Below are 21,767 nucleotides of genomic sequence, written 5' to 3' on the forward strand. Positions count from 1 at the left end.
AGAAGGCCTTGTATCGTCTGCCCGATGGAAGGAGTTCGAACAGACTGTTGCAGGGGTGTGAAGAGTCTTTGTGGATGCTGGTGGCTTTTCTGAGGCATCGTGTGTTGTAGATGCCCTCCAAGTCTGGTAGCTGTGTTCCGATGGCCCTCTGAGCTCTATGGCTCCATCATTTATAGGGAAAGTGGGTGAAACGTGAATTGTCTTCAGTCTTCAGGCTTGTCGTAGCTTGTCGCGGGTGGACGTAGGTTGACTTCGGTTGCCGCCTGTGTGGCCGTAGGTTGTCGTAGGTGCGGTCGTAGGTGGACGTCCTACTCGCGACGATCGGGTCGCCGGTTGTCGGTAGCTTGACGTTGACTAGGTGGTAGGTTGTTGTCGCTTGTCGTAGACATTGTCGTTGGGGGAGGGGGGGTCCAGGCCCCGGTTTTTCGGCGACCTGCTACGACTATGACAGTCGCCGGCAGTCGCCTTAAAAAACTGGGACAGACCCTTAAACACACTCATTCCACCACTTCCATCGGGAAGAAGGTACAGGAGCCGGAAAACTGTAACGTCCAGGTTCAGGAACAGCTTCTTCCCTACACCCATCAGGCTCTTAAACACCACAACCTCAAATAAGCTCCGAACTGCAATAGACTATTATTATTATTATTATTATCAACAGTGTACTATGTTTACATATTCTGCTGTGCTGCAGCAGGTACGAGTTCCATCGTTCTATCTGGACATAGGACAAATAAACACCCTTGACTTGCCTCCATCACGACTCCTGGCAGCATGTTCCAGACACCCACCACTGTTTAAAGAAAACTTGCCCCACGCATCTCCTTTAAACTTTGCCCCTCTCATCTTGAAGCTATGCCCTCTAACCTTTGACATTTCCATCCTGGTACTGCCTGCTGTACCTGCATGCTTCCTTTCAGCGACTGAAAAGCCATTTTATGTCGTCCGAAGAAATGGTCTTGACCCGAAACGTCACCTATCCATGTTCTCCACCGATGCTGCCTGACCCGCCGAGTTACTCCAGCACTCTGTGAAACGTCACCTACCCATGTTCTCCACAGATGCTGCCTGACCCGCTGAGTTACTCCAGCACTCTGTGAAACGTCACCTATCCATGTTCTCCACAGATGCTGCCTGACCCGCTGAGTTACTCCAGCACTCTGTGAAACGTCACCTATCCATGTTCTCCGCAGATGTTGCCTGACCCGCTGAGTTACTCCAACACTCTGTGAAACGTCACCTATCCGTGTTCTCCACAGATGCTGCCTGACCCGCTGAGTTACTCCAGCACTCTGTGAAACGTCACCTATCCATGTTCTCCACAGATGCTGCCTGACCCACTGAGTTACTCCAGCACTCTGTGAAACGTCACCTACCCATGTTCTCCACAGATGCTGCCTGACCCGCTGAGTTACTCCAGCACTCTGTGAAACGTCACCTATCCATGTTCTCCACAGATGCTGCCTGACCCGCTGAGTTACTCCAGCACTCTGTGAAACGTCACCTATCCATGTTCTCCACAGATGCTGCCTGACCCGCTGGGTTACTCCAGCATCTTGTGTCTACCTGTCATTTTATGCATGTAGCATCAAAGTATAAAGTTCACCGTTAATGAGTGTTAAATTACTTATTCTGTTATTGTTATGGTTCTGGCAATACTTTACAGGCAGGAAGTGGGGAGGGGTGATTAAACCCACATTGCAAGTGGACCAACATCACTGTCTAATACATGTTATTTACCTTGGACCTTGCAATGGAAATTTGCTCTTCCAGATCTTTTGGAATCATCCTCCCTCTGTTCAACAGAAAGGAAATGTTAGTTCAAGTCAGACCCCGATGGAGAAATGCTCGAACAGACAGATAAATAGCATTTTAAAAACATGTACTGTAACAAGCCATCATCCTTTGTCATTTGTCACGAGTCTATAGTGCTTTGTCGTACAGTATGTGCTGAAATGGAACAGTGACATTCTTACCAGCAACAGGACAGCAGGCTAATGAACAGGACTCAATAGACTGCTCTGGTGTATTTCCACCCACACGTTTAGACCGTAATGTTGTACCGTTACTGTTTTGATGTGGTTTTTCTTTATTCGTAATAGTTAACTGTGTGTTTGTGTTGTCATTTGTGAGCGGAGCACCAAGGCACATTCCTTGTATGTGCACATACTTGGCCAATAAACATATTCATTCATTCATTCAATAAAATTCAAAAGTTCAGATTTTTTTTTTTTTTTTTTTTTTTTTAAGAGATACAGCGCGGAAACAGGCCCTTCGGCCCACCGGGTCCGCGCCGCCCAGCGATCCCCGCACACTAACACTATCCTACACACGCTAGGGACAATTTTTACATTTGCCCAGCCAATTAACCTACGTCTTTGGAGTGTGGGAGGAAACCGAAGATCTCGGAGAAAACCCACGCAGGTCACGGGGAGAACGTACAAACTCCGTACAGACGGCGCCCGTAGTCAAGATCGAACCCGGGTCTCCGGCGCTGCATTCGCTGTAAGGCGGCAACTCTACCGCTGCGCCACCGTGACCGCCCTAAATATCCCCGCAATAAATGAAAAACCCAATATTGTGTAAAAAAACAATAAACGCCTGAAGTCCCTGGTCCAACCAAGGCACCTTGCAGTTCAGTTGGAGTTTGTAATGTTCAACAGCTGGATGGTTGTTGGGGAGAAACTTTTTCCTGAACCTGGATGTTTCAGTGTTCAGGCTCCCGATGGAAGGTGGCCAGGGTGGTGTAGGCCTCTGATGATGCTGGCATTGCCGCCTGTCGATCCCTTCGATGGTGGGGAGGTTAAGTGTGGGTGTCCACCACACGCCATAATCTCCTTCATTCCCTGGCGTTTGAATTGCCATACCAGGCCGTGATGCAACCAGTCAATATGCTCCCTGTCGTGCACTTGCAGAAGTTCAAGAGATTATTCGTCAACATACCGAATCTCCTCAGTCTTCGAATCAAGCAGAGATGCTGGCGTGTTTTGTGACTGCATCAATGTGCTGGGTCCAGGACAGATCTTCAGAGAGATGCACGCCCAGGAACCTGCAGTTTCAGTTTAGTTTATTGTCACGTGTACCGAGGTACAGTGAAAAGCTTTTGTTGTTCGCTAACCAGTCAGCGGAAAGACAACACACGATTACAATCGAGCCGTCCACAGTGTACAGATGCAGGATAAAGGGAATAACGTTTAGTGCAAGGTAAAGCCAGCAAAGTCCGATCAAAGATAGTCCGAGGGTCACCAATGAGGTAGATAGTAGTTCAGCACTGCTCTCTGGTTGTGGTAGGACGGTTCAGTTGCCTGATAACAGCCGGGAAGAAACTGTCCCTGAATTTGAAGGTGTGCGTTTTCACACTTCTGTGTCTCTTACCCGATGGGAGGGGGGAGAAGAGGGAGTAGGCCATTCGGCCCTTCGCGCCTGTACACACCGCCATTCAATATGATCATGGCTGATCATTCAACTCAGTATCCCGTACCTGCCTTCTCTCCATACCCCCTGAACCCTTTAGCCACAAGGGCCACATCTAACTCCCTCTTAAATATAGCCAATGAACTGGCCTCAACTACCTTCTGTGGCAGAGAATTCCACAGACTCACCACTCTCTGTGTGAAAAAAAACTTTCTCATCTCGGTCCTAAAAGACTTCCCCCTTATCCTTAAACTGTGACCCCCTTGTTCTGGACTTCCCCAACATCGGGAACAATCTTCCTGCATCTAGCCTGTCCAACCCCTTAAGAATTTTGTACGTTTCTATAAGATCCCCCCTCAATCTTCTAAATTCCAGCGAGTACAAGCCGAGTCTATCCAGTCTTTCTTCATATGAAAGTCCCGCCATCCCAGGGATCAATCTGGTGAACCTTCTCTGTACTCCCTCTATGGCAAGAATGTCTTTCCTCAGATTAGGAGACCAAAACTGTACGCAATACTCCAGGTGTGGTCTCACCAATGCCCTGTACAACTGCAGCAGAACCTCCCTGCTCCTATACTCAAATCCCCTCGCTATGAATGCCAACATACCATTCGCTTTCTTCACTGCCTGCTGCACCTGCATGCCTACTTTCAATGACTGGTGTACCACGACACCCAGGTCTCGTTGCATCTCCCCTTCTCCTAATCGGCCACCATCCAGATAATAGTCTGCTTTCCTGTTCTTGCCACCAAAGTGGATAACCTCACATTTATCCACATTATACTGCATCTGCCATGCATCTTGGCTCCCATTGAAGAGCACCCAGTGACTGCAGTGTCAACACACTCCAAACTCACCTTTCATCTGCTTTTACGACATACACACTGTCCGTGCCCAGGCCCTGGAAGGCAGCCCCTTTAGCGACTGAGTAGTGACACTGGGGGGTGGAGAAAGTACACAGTTACTCTACAAATTGTTTATTATCACAGAATCCAACAGCACAAAACAGGTCCACCTTGTTGTTACTGACCGCCAATCCTATCAAGGCTAACCCCATTAGCCTTTCCCAGCTGAGCACCTCCGCTCAGTCCGCCTTAACCAACCTGATCTCCCGGTGGCTCAGCACTTCAACTCCCCCTCCCACTCCCAGCCTGACCTTTCTGTCCTGGGCCTCCTCCAGTGCCAGAGTGAGGCCCAGCGCAAATTGGAGGATCAGCACCTCATATTTCGCTTGGGCAGCTCACACACGAGCGGTACGAACATTGAAGGCTTTTATTCACAAAATGCTGGGGTAACTCAGCAGGACAGGCAGCATCTCGGGAGAGAAGGAATGGGTGATGTTTCGGGTCGAGACCCTTCTTCAGACATTGAACATAGCCTAGATAGGATTGAACAGTATGAACATTGATTTCTCCAACTTCAGATAGTCCCTACTTTCCCTCTCCTCCCCCAATTGTGGCCCTCAGATGACTTTCACTAAGACTCTTTTTTACAAAAATGTAGTTTCAACCTATCCTAGCCATCAAGTTTAATCCCAACAGTGCTGGGGGAACTCAGCAGGCCAGGCAGCATCTGTGGAGGGAAATGGCAGACAGCATTTGATGAGCTCATAAGTTATAGAGGCAGAATTAGGCCACTCGGCCCATTCAGTCGACTCCGCCATTCAATCATGGCTGGTCTATCTCTCCCTCTCAACCCCATTCTCCTGCCTTCTCCCCATAACCTGCGATTTCAGATTAGGTCAGTCGAAAGAAGGGGCCCAACCCAAAAAGTCACCCATCCATTCCCTCCACAGATGCTGCTTAACCCACAGAGTTCCTCCAGCACTTTGCTGTTTGCTCAAGGATCCAGCATCTGCGGTTCCTTATGTCTGTTAATCCCAATGCGATTGTTTTCTTTAATATTTCATCTGCAAAAGCTCCACAAGTAACTTCCCCACCCCAGCAACAGGTTGCAACCTTAATCCGACGTCACCAATGAGGTAGATAGTAGTTCAGGACAACCAGAGAGCAATGCTGAACTACTATCTATCTCATTGTGAGGCAGTGTGAGGAGGATGCTACGAGGATGCAGGGTGACTTGGACAGGTTGTGTGAGTGGGCGGATGCATGGCAGATGCAGTTTAATGTGGATAAATGTGAGGTTATCCACTTTGGTGGTAAGAACAGGAAGGCAGATTATTATCTGAATGGTGTCAAGTTAGGAAATGGGGACGTACAACGAGATCTGGGTGTCCTAGTGCATCAGTCACCGAAAGGAAGCATGCAGGTACAGCAGGCAGTGAAGAAAGCCAATGGAATGTTGGCCTTCATAACAAGAGGAGTTGAGTATAGGAGCAAAGAGGTCCTTCTGCAGTTGTACAGGGCCCTAGTGAGACCGCGCCTGGAGTACTGTGTGCAGTTTTGGTCTCCAAATTTGAGGAAGGACATTCTTGCTATTGAGGGAGTGCAGCGTAGGTTCACCAGGTTAATTCCCGGAATGGCGGGACTGTCGTACATTGAAAGACTGGAGCGACTAGGCTTGTATACACTTGAATTTAGAAGGATGAGAGGGGATCTTATTGAAACATAAGATTATTAAGGGATTGGACACGTTAGAGGCAGGAAACATGTTCCCAATGTGGGGGGAGTCCAGAACCAGGGGCCACACAGTTTAAGAATAAGGGGTAGGCCATTTAGAACGGAGATGAGGAAAACCTTTTTCACTCAGAGAGTTGTGAATCTGTGGAATTCTCTGCCTCAGAAGGCAGTGGAGGCCAATTCTCTGAATGCATTCAAGAGAGAGCTAGATAGAGCTCTTAATGATAGCGGAGTCAGGGGGTATGGGGAGAAGGCAGGAACGGGGTACTGATTGTGAATGATCACATTGATTGGCGGTGCTGGCTCAAAGGGCCGAATGGCCTACTCCTGCACCTATTGTCTATTGTCATTGGTGACCCTTGGACTCTCCTTGATTGGACTTTACTGGCTTGACCTTGCACTAAACGTTAGTCCTTTATCATGTATCTGTACACTGTGGACGGCTCGATTGTAATCGTGTATTGTCTTTCCGCTGGCTGGATAACACGCAACAAAAGCTTTTCACTGTACCTCGGTACACGTGACAATAGACTAAGCTGTAAAAATGAAAGGGCTCTTGAGCAGAGGCAAACACTCAGGCAGAGCTTAAACAGTTTTCAAACAAAAACTACCCCTTCAATAAATGGTCCATCCCGACTCACCTCTTCAGAGGCAAAGATTGCCAGTCGCGGAAATTCCCACAAGCCTCGTTTTTTTATTTCAGGGAAAAGCTTGTACCTAGCCACGTTCATGGCATACAGATTAGACATGGAGCCTCCTGAATGTAGACAAACCACATAATAACACCAGATATCTCCATTCAGCTCCTGCTTCAATGATTTGAAAGTTACATACATACACCGATCAGCCAAAACATGACCACTGACAGGCGAAGTGAGTAACATTGATTATCTTGTTACAATGGCACCTGTCAAGGGGTGGGATATATTAGGCAGCAAGTGAACAGTCAGTTCTTGAAGTTGACGTGTTGGATGCAGGAGAAATGGGCAGGAGTAAAGACCTGAGCGACTTTGACAAGGGCCAAATTGTTCTGGCCAGACGACTGGGTCAGAGCATCTCTGAAACGGCAAGGCTTGTGGGGTGCTCCCGGTCAGCAGTGGTGAGTACCGACCGACAGTGGTCCGAGGAGGGACAAACCACAAACCGGCGACAGGCAGGGTGTTGGGCGCCCAAGGCTCATCGATGCGCGAGGGCAACGAAGGCTATCCCGTCTGGTCCGAACCGACAGAAGGTCGACTGTGGCACAAGTCACAGAAAACGTTAATGGTGGTCACGGGAGGAATGTGTCACAATACACAGTGCATCGCACCCTGCTGCGTATGGGGCTGCACACGGAGGACCAACAGCATATCAGGCAGGTGGGCATAATGTTTAGGCTCATCAGGTCATAATGTTTTGGCTGATCGGTGTAGATTTACAGTCTAACAGACATATCTTCAGGAGATAGAGACAAAGTGCTGGAGAACATGGATAGGTGACGTTTCACAGAGTGTTGGAGTAACTCAGCGGGTCAGGCAGCATCTGTGGAGAACATGGACAGGTGACGTTTCACAGAGTGCTGGAGTAACTCAGCGGGTCAGGCAGCATCTGTGGAGAACATGGATAGGTGACGTTTCACAGAGTGCTGGAGTAACTCAGCGGGTCAGGCAGCATCTGTGGAGAACATGGATAGGCGACGTTTCACAGAGTGTTGAAGTAACTCAGCGGGTCAGGCAGCATCTGTGGAGAACATGGATAGGTGACGTTTCACAAAGTGCTGGAGTAACTCAGCGGGTCAGGCAGCATCTGTGGAGAACATGGATAGGTGACGTTTCACAGAGTGCTGGAGTAACTCAGCGGGTCAGGCAGCATCTCTGGAGAGAAGGAATGGGGGCCATTTCGAGTTGAGAGCCTTCTTCAGACTGCAAGTCAGGGGAGAGAGAAACTAGAGGTGTGAAAAGGTACAAAGAATGAAAGGTATGAAAAGAGCCAATCACGGCCAGCGAGGATGATCAAGGAAAGGCGGAGCCCACAATGGTCCATTGTTGGCTGTGGAAGAGGGGTGAACGAGGGAGTGCGGACCGCAAAACTACGCGGGACGACAGCAAAACCAACAGGACGACTAAAGTGGGGGAGGGACGGAGAGAGAGGGAATGCAAGGGTTACTTAAAATTAGAGAAATCAATATCATACCGCTGGGTTGAAAGCTGCCCAAGCGAAATATGAGGGCATGTTCCAAGAGCAGGATTTAGACTTCCAGCCTGTTTCTGGACCTGAATTCCTAAACAAATCCAATCCAAAGTAGTGATCGAGGGGAAAGAACACATAAAGAAGGGAGAGGTCGAACTTTTTTTTTTTTTTCACCTTCCATCACAGTGAGGAATGTGGAGGAGTCATTGTGGTGGATATTCATGTTAAAATGGATTTTGTGCGTCCTGTTGCTTTTTATTGTTATGACTGTATGGCAAATGAAGTTCCTCGTATGTTGCAAAACATACTTGGCTAATAAAGTATGATGATTATGATTATGATAAGTGGGAATTTAGAGTGCACAGCCACTTCCTCTGAAGGCTGGCACTTATCCAGAGGACAGGGCCACCTGCATGGCGGCCATTTTGTTCAGGAGCCAGCACCAAAGATACTAGAGGAACAAGATAGCCAACTCGACCCTAAAAACCATAGTGCGTCACGGCGCCATTTTAGTAGGCAGAAACTTGCAGAAACATTTAAAAAGAAAAATAGGGTGCATCAGTCACTGAAAGGAAGCATGCAGGTACAGCAGGCAGTGAAGAAAGCCAATGGAATGTTGGCATTCATAACAAGAGGAGTTGAGTATAGGAGCAAAGAGGTCCTTCTGCAGTTGTACAGGGCCCTGGTGAGACCGCACCTGGAGTACTGTGTGCAGTTTTGGTCTCCAAATTTGAGGCAGCGTAGGTTTACTAGGTTAATTCCCAGAATGGCAGGACTGTCATATGTTGAAAGGCTGGAGCGACTAGGCTTGTATACACTGGAATTTAGAAGGATGAGAGGGGATCTTATCGAAACATAAGATTATTAAGGGGTTGGACACGTTAGAGGCAGGAAACATGTTCCCAATGTTGGGGGAGTCCAGAACCAGGGGCCACAGTTTAAGAATAAGGGGTAGGCCATTTAGAACGGAGACGAGGAAAACGTTTTTCAGTCAGAGAGTTGTAAATCTGTGGAATTCTCTGCCTCAGAAGGCAGTGGAGGCCAATTCTCTGAATGCATTCAAGAGAGAGCTAGATAGAGTTCTTAAGGATAGCGGAGTCGGGGGTATGGGGAAAAGGCAGGAACGGGGTACTGATTGAGAATGATCAGCCATGATCACATTGAATGGTGGTGCTGGCTCGAAGGGCCGAATGGCCTACTCCTGCACCTATTGTCTATAACAAAAATCTGTGAACTGATAGATGAGATATATTCTGAATTTTAATGGTATCATCGCACATACTGTTCCCCCAAACATTGATTACACTGCGAGAGGCAGAGCGAACAGCGGGTTTTGCTTACTAAAATGGCTCCTTTGCGTACTACACTTCTGTATACGCGATTTCAACAGAGTGGTCCATCTTGTTCCTCTAGTATCTTTGGCCAACACCTTACGCATACTGGAAAAGGGTGAGTACAAGAGCAGGATTTAGATAACCAGGCAAGCTCTAGGTTTGTGTTACGATTCTCGTGGGGCGCACCACTGTGCACTGGAGTTTAGAAGGATGAGGGGGGGGGGGGGGGTGGGGTGGGGAACCTCATTGAAACTTGCCTGGATAGAGTGGACGTGGAGAGGATGTTTCCACTAGTGGGAGAGTCTGGGACCAGAGGGCACAGCCTGAAGAATAAAAGGACGTTCCTTTAGGAAGGAGATGAGAAGGAATTTCTTTAATCAGAGGGTGGTGAATCTGCGGAATTAATTGCCACAGACGGCTGTGGAGGCCACCAATGGGTATTTTTAAGGTGGTATTCTTGATTGGTGCGGGTGTCAGGGCTTATGGGGAATGGGGTTAGGAGGGAGAGATAGATCGGCCACGATTGAATGGTGGGGTAGACTTGATGGGCCGAATGGCCAAATTCTGCCCCTCGAACTGACAACCTTGCGAACCAACCTGGGCAGAACAGTCCATCGCAGTGCTTCCACCCGATCAACTCACTAAGTTTGTTCAAGACGATTTCTTCCATCAGCACAAAAACTGGTGCAATCTCATAGGTGTACCTGGATCATCGAGCAAGGGGCAAAACAGCAGAAAGAGTCAGTTGGCATGAAATGGGGAGGGAAGGGCAAACGGTGGGAAGTGGGCGAGAGGGGGAGACGAGAGCTGGTTTATTGAAATTTCTACCCGCGTTCAAGGGGTGGGGAACCATGCAAACTCCACACAGACCAGAGATTAGTAGGTTAATTGGCTGGGTAAATGTAAAAATTGTCCCTAGTGGGTGTAGGATAGTGTTAATGTACGGGGATCGCTGGGCGGCACGGACTTGGTGGGCCGAAAAAAGGGCTGTTTCCGGCTGTATATATATGATATGATATGATATGATATGATGATTAGGATCAAAGCCATGGACACTGATGGGCAGGGATCTGCTGCTGTGTTACTGAGCACAGCAGAAACTCCTCAGGGTAAATGTACCCTCAGTGTCAAGTCAAGTCAAGTTTATTTGTCACATACATATATAAGATGTGCAGTGAAATGAAAGTGGCAACGCCTGCGGATTGTGCTAAACTACAAAACACAATAGAAAAAAAAATTTAACACACAAAAAAATAAATTAATACAGTAAATTAAATAAGTCCCTGGTGATATGAGAGTTAACAGTCCTGATGGCCTGTGGGAAGAAACTCCGTCTCATCCTCTCTGTTTTCACAGCGTGACAGCGGAGGGGTTTGCCTGACCGTAGCAGCTGGAACAGTCCGTTGCTGGGGTGGTAGGGGTCCCCCATAATGTTGCTGGCTCTGGATCTGCACACACAGCCTACGATGATGTGGAATCTATCTGATAAACAAATGGGCACACTGAAGCCCGTAGCCTTCTCGTCTGATGGAGGCCAGATGACACTTAGATCCATGAAAGTCAACTTTAAAAAAAAAAGAGAAACAGGCCCTTCGGCCCACCGAGTCCGTGCCGACTAGCGATCCCCGCACACTAACACGATCACACACACACGGGACAATTTACTATTTGACCAAGCCAATCAGCCTACAAACCTGCACGCCTTTGGAGTGTGGGAGGAAACCGGAGCACCCGGGGAAAACCCACGCGGGTCACGGGGAGAACGTACAGGCAGCACCCGTGGACGGGATGGAACGCGGGTCTCCGGCGCGGTGAGGCAGCGACTCTGACCGCTGCGCCACCGTGCCGGGACGCTGTCAAGCAGTGAAAAAGAAAAGCATTGTCTGCTTTCCATTTCCAATACGGCGCTGTGTGTAAGACTCGGCGGATCGTTTGACCAGTAAAAGCTGCTCACTGGCTTGTGTTCAGAGTCTCGGTGATATAGCGGCCAACCAAGGAATGGTGATCCAGCCCGGCAAACAGCTGGTTGTAGAATCGCGGGTGGACTGGAAGGAAAAAAACGGTACAATTCAGCATTCAGGAGAGAGAGAGAGAGAGAGAGAGAGAGAGAGAGAGAGAGAGAGAGAGAGAGAGAGAGAGAGAGAGCATCTCTTGGTCAATTTTCTCTGCTGGGCGGGGGCTTCAATGTCGGGAGCCACGACCGCCCTGACGTGCAGCAACAGCTTGGGTCGGCCCGCTGCGGACCGTCCGGCACGGCCTGCAACCACAACAACCTGACCGCGGGAGAAGACGGCAGGGGAAGGGAAAAGACATTGTGGCCTTCCATCACAGTGAGGAGAGGACTGGAGGAGACTCACTGTGCTGGATGTTTCTTTTGTTCGTGTGTTTTGGGGTTGTGTAATTTGCCTATTTTAATGCTTTTATTGTGTAATTTGCCTATTTTAATGCTTTTATTGTTGGACTGTGGGTGACTGAATTTCGTCCAAAAAACTTGTTTTTTGGATGAGAAATAAAGATATCTTGAATCTTGAATGAACCACACATGCTTCAAAGGGATTGAAGTTAACCTCACTTCACAAGTTGCAAGGTTGGAAGTGCTCCCTGCAGTTCAGAAGGATGAGGGGGGACTTCGTTGAAACTTTACCGAATCGTGAAAGGCCTGGATAGAGTGGATGTGGAGAGGCTGTTTCCACTAGTGGGAGAGTCTAGGACCAGAGGGCACAGCCTCAGAATTAAAGGACGTTCCTTTAGAAAGGAGACGAGGAGGAATTTCTTTAGTCAGAGGGCGGTGAATCTGTGGAATAAATTGCCACAGACGGCTGTGGAGGCCAAGTCAGTGGATATATATATCTAAGGCAGAGATCAATAGATTCTTGATTGGTGCGGGTGTCAGGGGTTATGGGGAGAAGGCAGGCGAATGGGGTTGAGAGGAAAAGATAGATCAGCCATGATTTAATGGAGGAGTAGGCTTGACGGGCCGAATGGCCTAATTCTGCTCCTAGAACTTATGAAGATCACAGAGTCCAGCTCGACGACCCACCAAGTTTGCACACAATCGCCCATCATAGAAACATAGAAAATAGGTGCAGGAGGAGGCCATTCGGCCCTTCGAGCTAGCACCGCCATTCATTGTGATCGCGGCTGATCGTCCACAATCAGTAACCCGTGCCTGCCTTCTCCCCATATCCCCTGATTCCACTAGCCCCTAGAGCTCAGTCTAACTCTCCCTTTTAAATCCATCCAGTGATTTGGCCTCCACTGCCCTCTGTGGCGGAGAATTCCACAGACTCGCAACTCTCTGGGTGGAAAAAGTTCCTTCTCACCTCAGTTTTAAAATGGCCGCCCCTTTATTCTTAGACTGTGTGTGTGTGTGTGTGTGTGTGTGTGTGTGTGTGTGTGTGTGTGTGTGTGTGTGGCCCCTGGTTCTGGACTCCCCCCAATATTGGGGACATTTTTCCTGCATCTGGCCATCTGCACTGATCCATTTCATTCTCATCCACTCTCCCAGATTGGGCCGCTATAATACGTGGGGAGATTCACGGCGAGTTATTCGAGCAACCCGCACATGTGAGATGTGGGAGGAAACCGGAGGGGGAAAGCCAGCCAGAGAGAGGAGGCTCACATTCTGCACAGGCTGAGTGGCAGTGTTCGCCTGGTGGGATGCAAGTTTGGTCAGTGCGGAATGTTAGCACCACAAATCTCAGTTTAGAGATACAGCGCAGAAATAGGCCCTTCAGCCCACCAAGTCCGCGCCGACCAGCGATCCCCGCACACTAACACCATCACACACACACACACGGGATCATTTACAATTTTTACCGAAGCCAATTAACCTACAAACCCGTACGCACGTCTTTGGGGAGTGTGTGGGGAAAAACCAGAGCACCCGGAGAAAACCCACATGGTCACGGGGAGAACGTACAAACTCCGTGCAGACAGCGCCCGTAGTCAGGATGGAACCCGGGTCTCTGGCGCTGTGAGGCAGCAACTCTACCGCTGCGCCACCGTGCCGCCCATCAGGCACGGTGCTGGGGAGTTCCATAATGTTACTCAATGTTACTCCTGTTACCAGGCGAGTAGCCACATCTTCAGAAAATCCCATGGGTGGGCCAGTGAATCATAACTAGCATTAGTTACCGCCCATCTATTTATCAATATAGGGGGCGTGGCGGTAGAGTTGCTGCCTCACAGCGCCAGAGACTCGGGTTCGATCCTGACCACGGGTGCTGCCTGTACGGAGTTCGTACGTTCTCCCCGTGACCTGCGTGGGTTTTCTCCGGGTGCTCCGGTTTCCACCCACACTCCAAAGACGTGCGTACAGGTTTGTAGGCTAATTGGCTTTGGTCAAAAGAAAATTTGTAAATTATCTCGAGTGTGTAGTTGTTAGTGTTCGGGGGGGGGAATCGCTGGTCGGCACGGACTCGGCGGGCCGAAGGGCCTGTTTCCGCACTGTATCTCGACACTAAGCTAAATATGATAGCAACAATTGTCATACAGTGGGTAGGATGGCACAAGTTTTTAGGGGATACTAGATCAAGTTGGGCCCAAACCTCTCCTGCATTGGTGCAGTACCCCCTCCTACCCCCCCCCTCCCCTCCCCACTTCCCCTTCCCCCTCAACCCCCCTTATCCACCTTCCTCCCCCCCACCTCCCCCCCCCCCCCCCTCCCTAGGAGTTAGATTTAAACTTTAAAATGTGAATAACTTAAAAAATATAACACCAATTTCAATAAAACTACTTGCTTTACCATTAAAGCGATGACAGTGAGTATGGTGGGCCTAAAATTGTCAGGCTATAGACAATAAACAATAGACAATAGACAATAGGTGCAGGAGGAGGCCATTCAGCCCTTCGAGCCAGCACCGCCATTCAATGCGATCATGGCTGATCACTCTCAATCAGTACCCCGTTCCTGCCTTCCCCCCATACCCCCTCACTCCGCTATCCTTAAGAGCTCTATCCAGCTCTCTCTTGAAAGCATCCAACGAACTGGCCTCCACTGCCTTCTGAGGCAGAGAATTCCACACCTTCACCACTCTCTGACTGAAAAAGTTCTTCCTCATCTCCATTCTAAATGGCCTACCCCTTATTCTTAAACTGTGGCCCCTTGTTCTGGACTCCCCCAACATTGGGAACATGTTTCCTGCCTCTAATGTGTCCAATCCCCTAATTATCTTATATGTTTCAATAAGATTCCCCCCCCGCATCCTTCTAAATTCCAGTGTATACAAGCCTAATTGCTCCAGCCTTTCAACATACGACAGTCCCGCCATTCCGGGAATCAACCTAGTGAACCTACGCTGCACGCGCTCAAGAGCAATAGCTATCATGTACCGTTTTGGCTGTAGTTCGATCACAAATAAACAAACAGACAAACGAGAGTTTCAGTATATAGATAGTCCATTAAACCTTTGTTTTCTCAAGTTTGAAAACATTCGGACGAGTCCTGGCTCTGTTGTGCCCTGAATGGTCAGTGTCTGGTACCAGACGCTGACCATTCAGGGCACAACAGAGCCAGAGGTCACCTACTAGTCTTGACGCTGTATCGGATGACATCTTGGCATCGCTGCAGCAGTTTCTCACAGGGCTCGCCAGCATCAACGAGATCCAGGTCAAGGAGAGTCCGCAGCTCGTCGGGTTCCTTCCACTCACAGACCTAGAGGCACACCAAAGTCAGACAAGAGGCAACGCGGCACACGTTTTCATCTTGCAATTCCCTTCTTCAGCCCGAGCAGAAACGTACAGTTTTGCTCTCCTAACCTGAGGAAAGACATTCTTGCCACGGAGGGAGTACAGAGAAGGTTCACCAGATTGATCCCTGGGATGGCAGGACTTTCATATGAAGAAAGACTGGATAGACTGGGCTTGTACTCGCTGGGATTTAGATGATTGAGGGGGGATCTTATAGAAACTTACAAAATTCTTAAGGGGTTGGACAGGCTAGATGCAGGAAGACTGTTCCCGATGTTGGGGAAGTCCAGAACAAGGGGTCACAGTTTAAGGATAAGGGGGAAGTCTTTTAGGACTGAGATGAGAAAGTTTTTTTTCACACAGCGAGTGGTGAGTCTGTGGAATTCTCTGCCACAGAAGGTAGTTGAGGCCAGTTCATTGGCTATATTTAAGAGGGAGTTAGATGTGGCCCTTGTGGCTAAAGGGATCAGGGGGTATGGAGAGAAAGGCAGGTACGGGATACTGAGTTGGATGATCAGCCATGATCATATTGAATGGCGGTGCGTACAGGCTCGAAGGGCCGAATGGCCTACTCCTGCACCTATTTTCTATGTTTCTATGTTTCTATGTCACCTTGCCCGCTCCTTCCAGAGAGGCCTCCTTATCCACCCAGTCCCTTCCAGCCCTTTGCCCACGATTCCAGCATCTGCAAACTCGTGTCTCCTTTGAGAAGTTTCCACCTGGTCGGGCTGGTGAGCAAGGTTAGATGACATGCGATGCAGGGAGAACTGGCAGACTGGATAGAGAACTGGTTTCGAAGGAGAGGGCGTGGTGGAAGGTTGCCTTTTTTTGGACTGGAGGCCCGTGATGAGTGGTGTGCCTCAGCGTTCAATGCTGGCCCCATTGCTGGATGTGGTTTATATCAACGACTTGGATGAGAATGTGCAAGGCATGATTCGTAAACTTACAGATTACACTAGAGTGGGTGATAGCCGAGATGGCTCTCAAAAATGACAGCAGGGTCTTGGTCAGTTTGGGCAACTGGGCTGAGGAACATAGCGGAAGTGGCGGCGCCTAACGGCTGCGGCTCGCTAGCAGTCTGTTCGTCTTTTTTCCTTTTTTTTTTTGTTGTGTGTCGGTGTTGGGATGGTTTTTGTCTTTTTTTGGTTGTGTATGTGTGGGGGGTGGTGGTGTGGGTGGGGGGTGTGGGTGGGGGGGGTGTGTGGGGGGGGGTGGGGTGGGGGAAGCCTTTCTCTTTTAGGTCTCTTCCTCACGGCGCGGGGTGCGGCTCGGCCGCGGGGCCTTCCATCGCCCGGCGCGGCTCGGCCGCTGGACTTAACATCGCCCGGTGCGGCTCGGCCGCGGGACCTAACATCGCTGGTGCGGCTCGGCCGCTGGACTTAACAGTGCCCGGTGCGGCTCGGCCGCGGGGCCTAACATCGCCCGGCGCAGCTCGGCCGCGGGACTTTTCATCGCTGGTGCGGCTCGGCCGCTGGACTTAACATCGCCCGGTGCGGCTTGGCCGCGGGGCCTTCCATCGCCCGGTGCGGCTCGGCTGCGGGACCTAACATCGCCCGGCGCGGCTTGGCAGCGGGACTTACCTGCGCATGGCTCGGCCGCGGGGCCTTCCATCGCCCGGCTCGGCCGCGAGACGTTTCAGCGCCCGGTGCGACTCGGCCGCGGGGACTTCCATCCCCTTGCGGGGACTGTGCGGGTCGGTCGGGGACGAGCTGTCTGTCCGTGGGCGTGGGGAAGAGAGTGGAAGTTTTGTTGCCTCCATCACAGTGAGGGGGTGTTTGGAGTCACTGTGATGGACGTTTGTGTTGGGGTCATGTGTCTTGTGTTCTTTTTTTTGTGTGACTGCTATGTAGTTTCGTTCGGTACCTTGGTACCGAATGACAAATAAAGCTCTGTTGAACTGTTGTTGTTGAACTGAACTGTTGAATGGTTAATGGCGTTTAATGCAGATAAGTGCAAGGTGTTGCACTTTGCAAAGTCAAAGCAGGGCAGGATCTACACAGTAGATCTGGGGAGTATTGCAGAGCAAAGGGGATCTAGGAGTGCAGGTACATAGTTCCTTGAAAGTAGTGATGCAGGTAGAGATAAGGTGGTCAAGATGGTTTTTGGTACATTGAGGCAGCGCAGCGTAGGTTCACGAGATTGATCCCTGGGATGGCGGGACTGACATATGAGGAAAGATTGAAAAGACTAGGCTTGTATTCACTGGAGTTTAGAAGGATGAGAGGGGGATCTTATAGAAACATAAAATTATAAAAGGACTGGACAAGCTAGATGCAGGAAAAATGTTCCCAATGTTGGGCGAGTCCAGAACCAGGGGCCACAGAGTCTTAGAATAAAGGGGAGGCCATTTAAAACTGAGGTGAGAAGGAACTTTTTCACCCAGAGAGTTGTGAATTTGTGGAGTTCTCTGCCACAGAGGCCAAATCACTGGATGGATTTAAGAGAGAGTTAGATAGAGCTCTCGAGGCTAGCGGAATCAAGGGATATGGGGAGAAGGCAGGCACGGGTTATTGATTGGGGACGATCAGCCATGATCACAATGAATGGCGGTGCTGGCTCGAAGAGCCGAATGGCCTGCTCCTGCATCTATTTTCTATGTTTTACATTGGCCTCCGTTAGTGAAGGCATTAAGCATAGAAGTTGGGACATTATAGAACTTCGGCCCACCAGGTCCGCGCCACCCAGCGATCCCCGCACACTAACACTATCCTACACACACTAGGGACAATTTTTTTTTACATTTGCCCAGCCAATTAACCTACAAACCTGCACGTCTTTGGAGTGTGGGAGGAAACCGCAGATCTCGGAGAAAGCCCACGCAGGTCACGGGGAGAACGTACAAACTCCGTACAGCATCTCGGGAGAAGGAATGGGTAATGTTTCGAGTCGAGACTTCTTCAGACTGAGTCAGGGGAGAGGGAGAGACAGGGATACGAAAGGGAAAGGTGTGAAAACGAGAGATAAAAGGGGACAAAGATCAAGGAGAATGTAGAATAGATCATTGTTAACTTGGGGAAGGAATGGGCGACGTTTTAGGCCGAGACCCTTCTTCAGACTGATGTCAGGGGAGGGGGCGGGACAAAGATAGGATGTAGTCGGAGACAGGAAGACTCGTGGGAGAACTGGGAAGGGGAGGGGATAGAGAGGGAAAGCAGGGACTATCTGAAGTTAGAGAAGTCAATGTTCATACCGCTGGGGTGTGAGCTGCCCAAGCGAAATACGAGGTGCTGTGGTAAATACTTTGGAGCCACTCATACCTGCTCACTGACATCCGTCCCCTTTCTGATGGCTTCTTCCAGAATGATCTGAAATGCATCTTGTACAAACTTCTCCCCTGCTTTCGGCTCATTGAGTGGCCCATCCAACAGCACTCCGTCCACAGTCACGGGACCCCTCCTCCGCATCCCATCGGGGCCTGAGAAAAGAACATGGCAAAGCTCAGCGGACAAGGAAGGGTAGACGACAGCAGATGCAAAGTGCGCGTTTAGAGATACAGCGCGGAAGCAGGCCCTTTCGGCCCACCGGGTCTGCGCCGACCAGCGATCCCCCCACACTGACACTATCCTACACCCACTACGGTCAATTTTTACATTTACCGAGCCAATTAACCTCAAACTTCCACGTCTTTGGAGTGTGGGAGGAAACTGAAGATCTCGGAGAAAACCCACGCAGGTCACGGGGAGAACGTGCAAACTCCGTACAGACAGCACCCGTAGTCGGGATCGAACCCGGGACTCCGGCGCTGTTTTCGCTGTAAGGCGGCAACTCTACCGCTGCGCCACCGTGCCGTGGGTGTTCAGCAACTAAAGTAATTTGATGGCCTCCCACACAGGCCCTGCTGCCTGCAGCCTGAAGAAGGGTCTCAACCAGAAACGTCACCCATTCCTTCACTCCAGAGATGCTGCCTGTGCCACCAAGTTACTCCAACACTTTGTGACTATCTTCGGTTTAAACCTGCACCTGCAAGTTCTTTTCTGAACACAAATGGACCTTGTTGTAACATACCAAACAGTGAAAGAGTGGATGTGGAGAGGACGTTTCCACTAGTGGGAGAGTCTAGGACCAGAGGACACAGCCTCAGAATAAAAGGATGTCCCTTTGGAAAGGAGATGAGGAGGAATTTCTTTAGTCAGAGCCAAAGACAATAGATACAGGAGTAGGCCATTCGGCCCTTCGAGCCATTCAATGTGATCATGGCTGATCATCCATAATCAGTACCCCGTTCCTGCCTTCTCCCCATAACCCCCTGACTCCGCTATCATTAAGGGTGGTGAATCTGTGGAATTCATTGCCACAGACGGCTGTGGAGGCCAAGTCAGTGGATTTAAAAAAAAAAAATTAACGGTGAAGATAGACAATATAGCCTGGGACAGGATGTCAAGTATCCCAGCAGGCTTTGGGAGGATGCTACTAGCTAGAGACAGACAGGGCGAAATGCTGGAGCCAGGGTGAAAACGGTCACGTCATTGACATCTGGTGGGAGCAGAGCTGAAGGTACCGTCACGGCTAGGCAGTGCAGTCTCCAGAAGATAAGGTGCCTGGGGCAGACATATTGCAAAGTAACTCGATAATGAGGAGGAGGAATGGACAAGCACGAGAAATACAACTCCCTAGTCTGATAAGGAGTGAAGATGTGTGTTTTGTTTATTCAGCCCTTGGAGGAGTGGCAGCTTGAAATGATTAGCTGCAAAGCCAGGAGAGCCTTGGGTTAGAGCAGGGGCCTCCAAACTTTTCAGCACGAGGGCCACATTATATATTTGGCACATGTTTGCGGGCAGTAGGAAAAAATAAAGAAGTGCGAATTTTATAAATTTAATGAACTCAGAAAGGTTTAGACTAGGTTACGTTAGATTAGATTAGGAAAGGTTAAACTAGGTTAGGTTAGATTAGGTTAGTTCACATTAGGTTTATATGGCAACATCCATACACCCGCAAGTCTTTGGGATGCTGGAGGAAACCGGAGCACCCGGAGGAATCCCACGCAGTCCACACTGACCAGCGATCACCTGGTACACTGACACTATCTTACACGCCAAGGACAATTCACAATCCACAGAATCCAATTAACCCTACAATACAATACAATATATCTTTATTGTCATTGTCCAGGGGTACAACGAGATTGGGAATGCGCCTCCCATACGATGCAATAAATTAATTAGCTAGTCAGTATTAATTTAAACAACCCAATGAAACAAATTGTAACAGTTTTAAAACAGAATAAAGTGCAAGTAGATCTGTGCCGGTTCACTGTGCGATGTGACCATCCGGCTCAGCAGGACCGGTTCATAGCAGCTATGGCCCTGGAGGTGCGGGCGTAGAAGGCCTTGTATCATAAGAAAATAACTGCAGATGCTGGTACAAATCGATTTATTCACAAAATGCTGGAGTAACTCAGCAGGTCAGGCAGCATCTTGGGAGAGAAGGAATGGGTGACGTTTCGGGTCGAGACCCTTCTTCAGACTGATGTCGGGGGTGGGACAAAGGAAGGATATAGGTGGAGACAGGAAGATAGAGGGAGATCTGGGAAGGAGGAGGGGAAGGGAGGGACAGAGGAGCTATCTGAAGTTGGAGAAGTCAACGTTCATACCACCGGGCCGCAAACTGCCCAGGCGAAATATGAGGTGCTGCTCCTCCAATTTCCGGCGGGCCTCACTATGGCACTGGAGGAGGCCCATGACAGAGAGGTCAGGCTGGGAATGGGAGGGGGAGTTGAAGTGCTGGGCCACCGGGAGATCAGTGGCGTTAATGCGGACCGAGCGCAGGTGTTCAGCGAAGCGATCGCCGAGCCTGCGCTTGGTTTCGCCGATATAGATGAGTTGACATCTAAAGGCCTTGTATCGTTTGCCCGATGGTAGAAGTTCGAACAGACTGTTGCAGGGGGTTGAAGAGTCTTTGTGGATGCTGGTGGCTTTCCTGAGGCATCATGTGTTGTAGATGCCCTCCAAGGCTGGTAGCTGTGTTCCGATGGTCCTCTGAGCTCTATGGACTACCCGCTGAAGAGCTCTCCTCTCTGCCTCCGTGCAGCTGAGGTACCACACAGGGATGCCATGCGTTAGGATGCTCTCTATGGTGCAGCGGTAGAAGGTCGTCAGCAGCTGTTGGGGTAGACCAGACTTCTTCAGTGTTCTCAGGTAGAACAGTCGTTGCTGTGCGTCTGGAGTGTGGGAGGAAACTGGAGCACCCGGAGAAAACCCACGTGGTCAAAGGGAGAACGTCCAGACTCCGTACAGACAGCGCCCGTGGTCGGGATGGAACCCGGGTCTCCGGCGCTGTGAGGCAGCAACTCTACCGCCGCGCCACCGTGCAGATCCAATCAACAGTCCAAATCCAATCCGTGTCAGTCCACTCTCCCAATGGATTGGGACAGAGAAACACACAAACACAAACTTCAAAATGTGAAACTGCATGATAATGCACAACTATATTTAACCACTTAAAAAACTGAACCAAATAATGATTGTTCTCACCCATGTTCTGCTTTTTGGTTTCACACAGCCATTTTGCAAGGAGTAGTTAATGAGTATGTGGCAAGATTTACAAACCAGCAGGGTGGAGGAGAGTAGCAAATATGGTTTCT

At 49.7% G+C, this 21,767-nt stretch overlaps 1 protein-coding gene across 7 annotated transcripts in view; it reads right to left on the reverse strand.

Annotated features, from left to right (window-relative positions):
* Nucleotides 1–21,767, reverse strand: part of csad (cysteine sulfinic acid decarboxylase) — a 49,624-nt gene that overhangs the window by 15,356 nt on the left and 12,501 nt on the right. For all 7 annotated transcript variants that reach the window (XM_078431575.1, XM_078431574.1, XM_078431572.1 and 4 more), the window contains 7 exons: nucleotides 18,445–18,602; nucleotides 15,026–15,152; nucleotides 11,451–11,541; nucleotides 10,094–10,200; nucleotides 6,635–6,750; nucleotides 4,272–4,351; nucleotides 1,741–1,795 (listed from right to left, as the gene is read on the reverse strand). In XM_078431575.1, coding sequence (XP_078287701.1) covers nucleotides 1,741–1,795; nucleotides 4,272–4,351; nucleotides 6,635–6,750; nucleotides 10,094–10,200; nucleotides 11,451–11,541; nucleotides 15,026–15,152; nucleotides 18,445–18,602 — 734 coding nt within the window. The remainder of the gene's footprint in view (nucleotides 1–1,740; nucleotides 1,796–4,271; nucleotides 4,352–6,634; nucleotides 6,751–10,093; nucleotides 10,201–11,450; nucleotides 11,542–15,025; nucleotides 15,153–18,444; nucleotides 18,603–21,767) is intronic.

The sequence above is a fragment of the Rhinoraja longicauda genome, chromosome 42, assembly GCF_053455715.1.
Source record: "Rhinoraja longicauda isolate Sanriku21f chromosome 42, sRhiLon1.1, whole genome shotgun sequence".
Taxonomy (NCBI): Eukaryota; Metazoa; Chordata; class Chondrichthyes; order Rajiformes; family Arhynchobatidae; genus Rhinoraja; species Rhinoraja longicauda.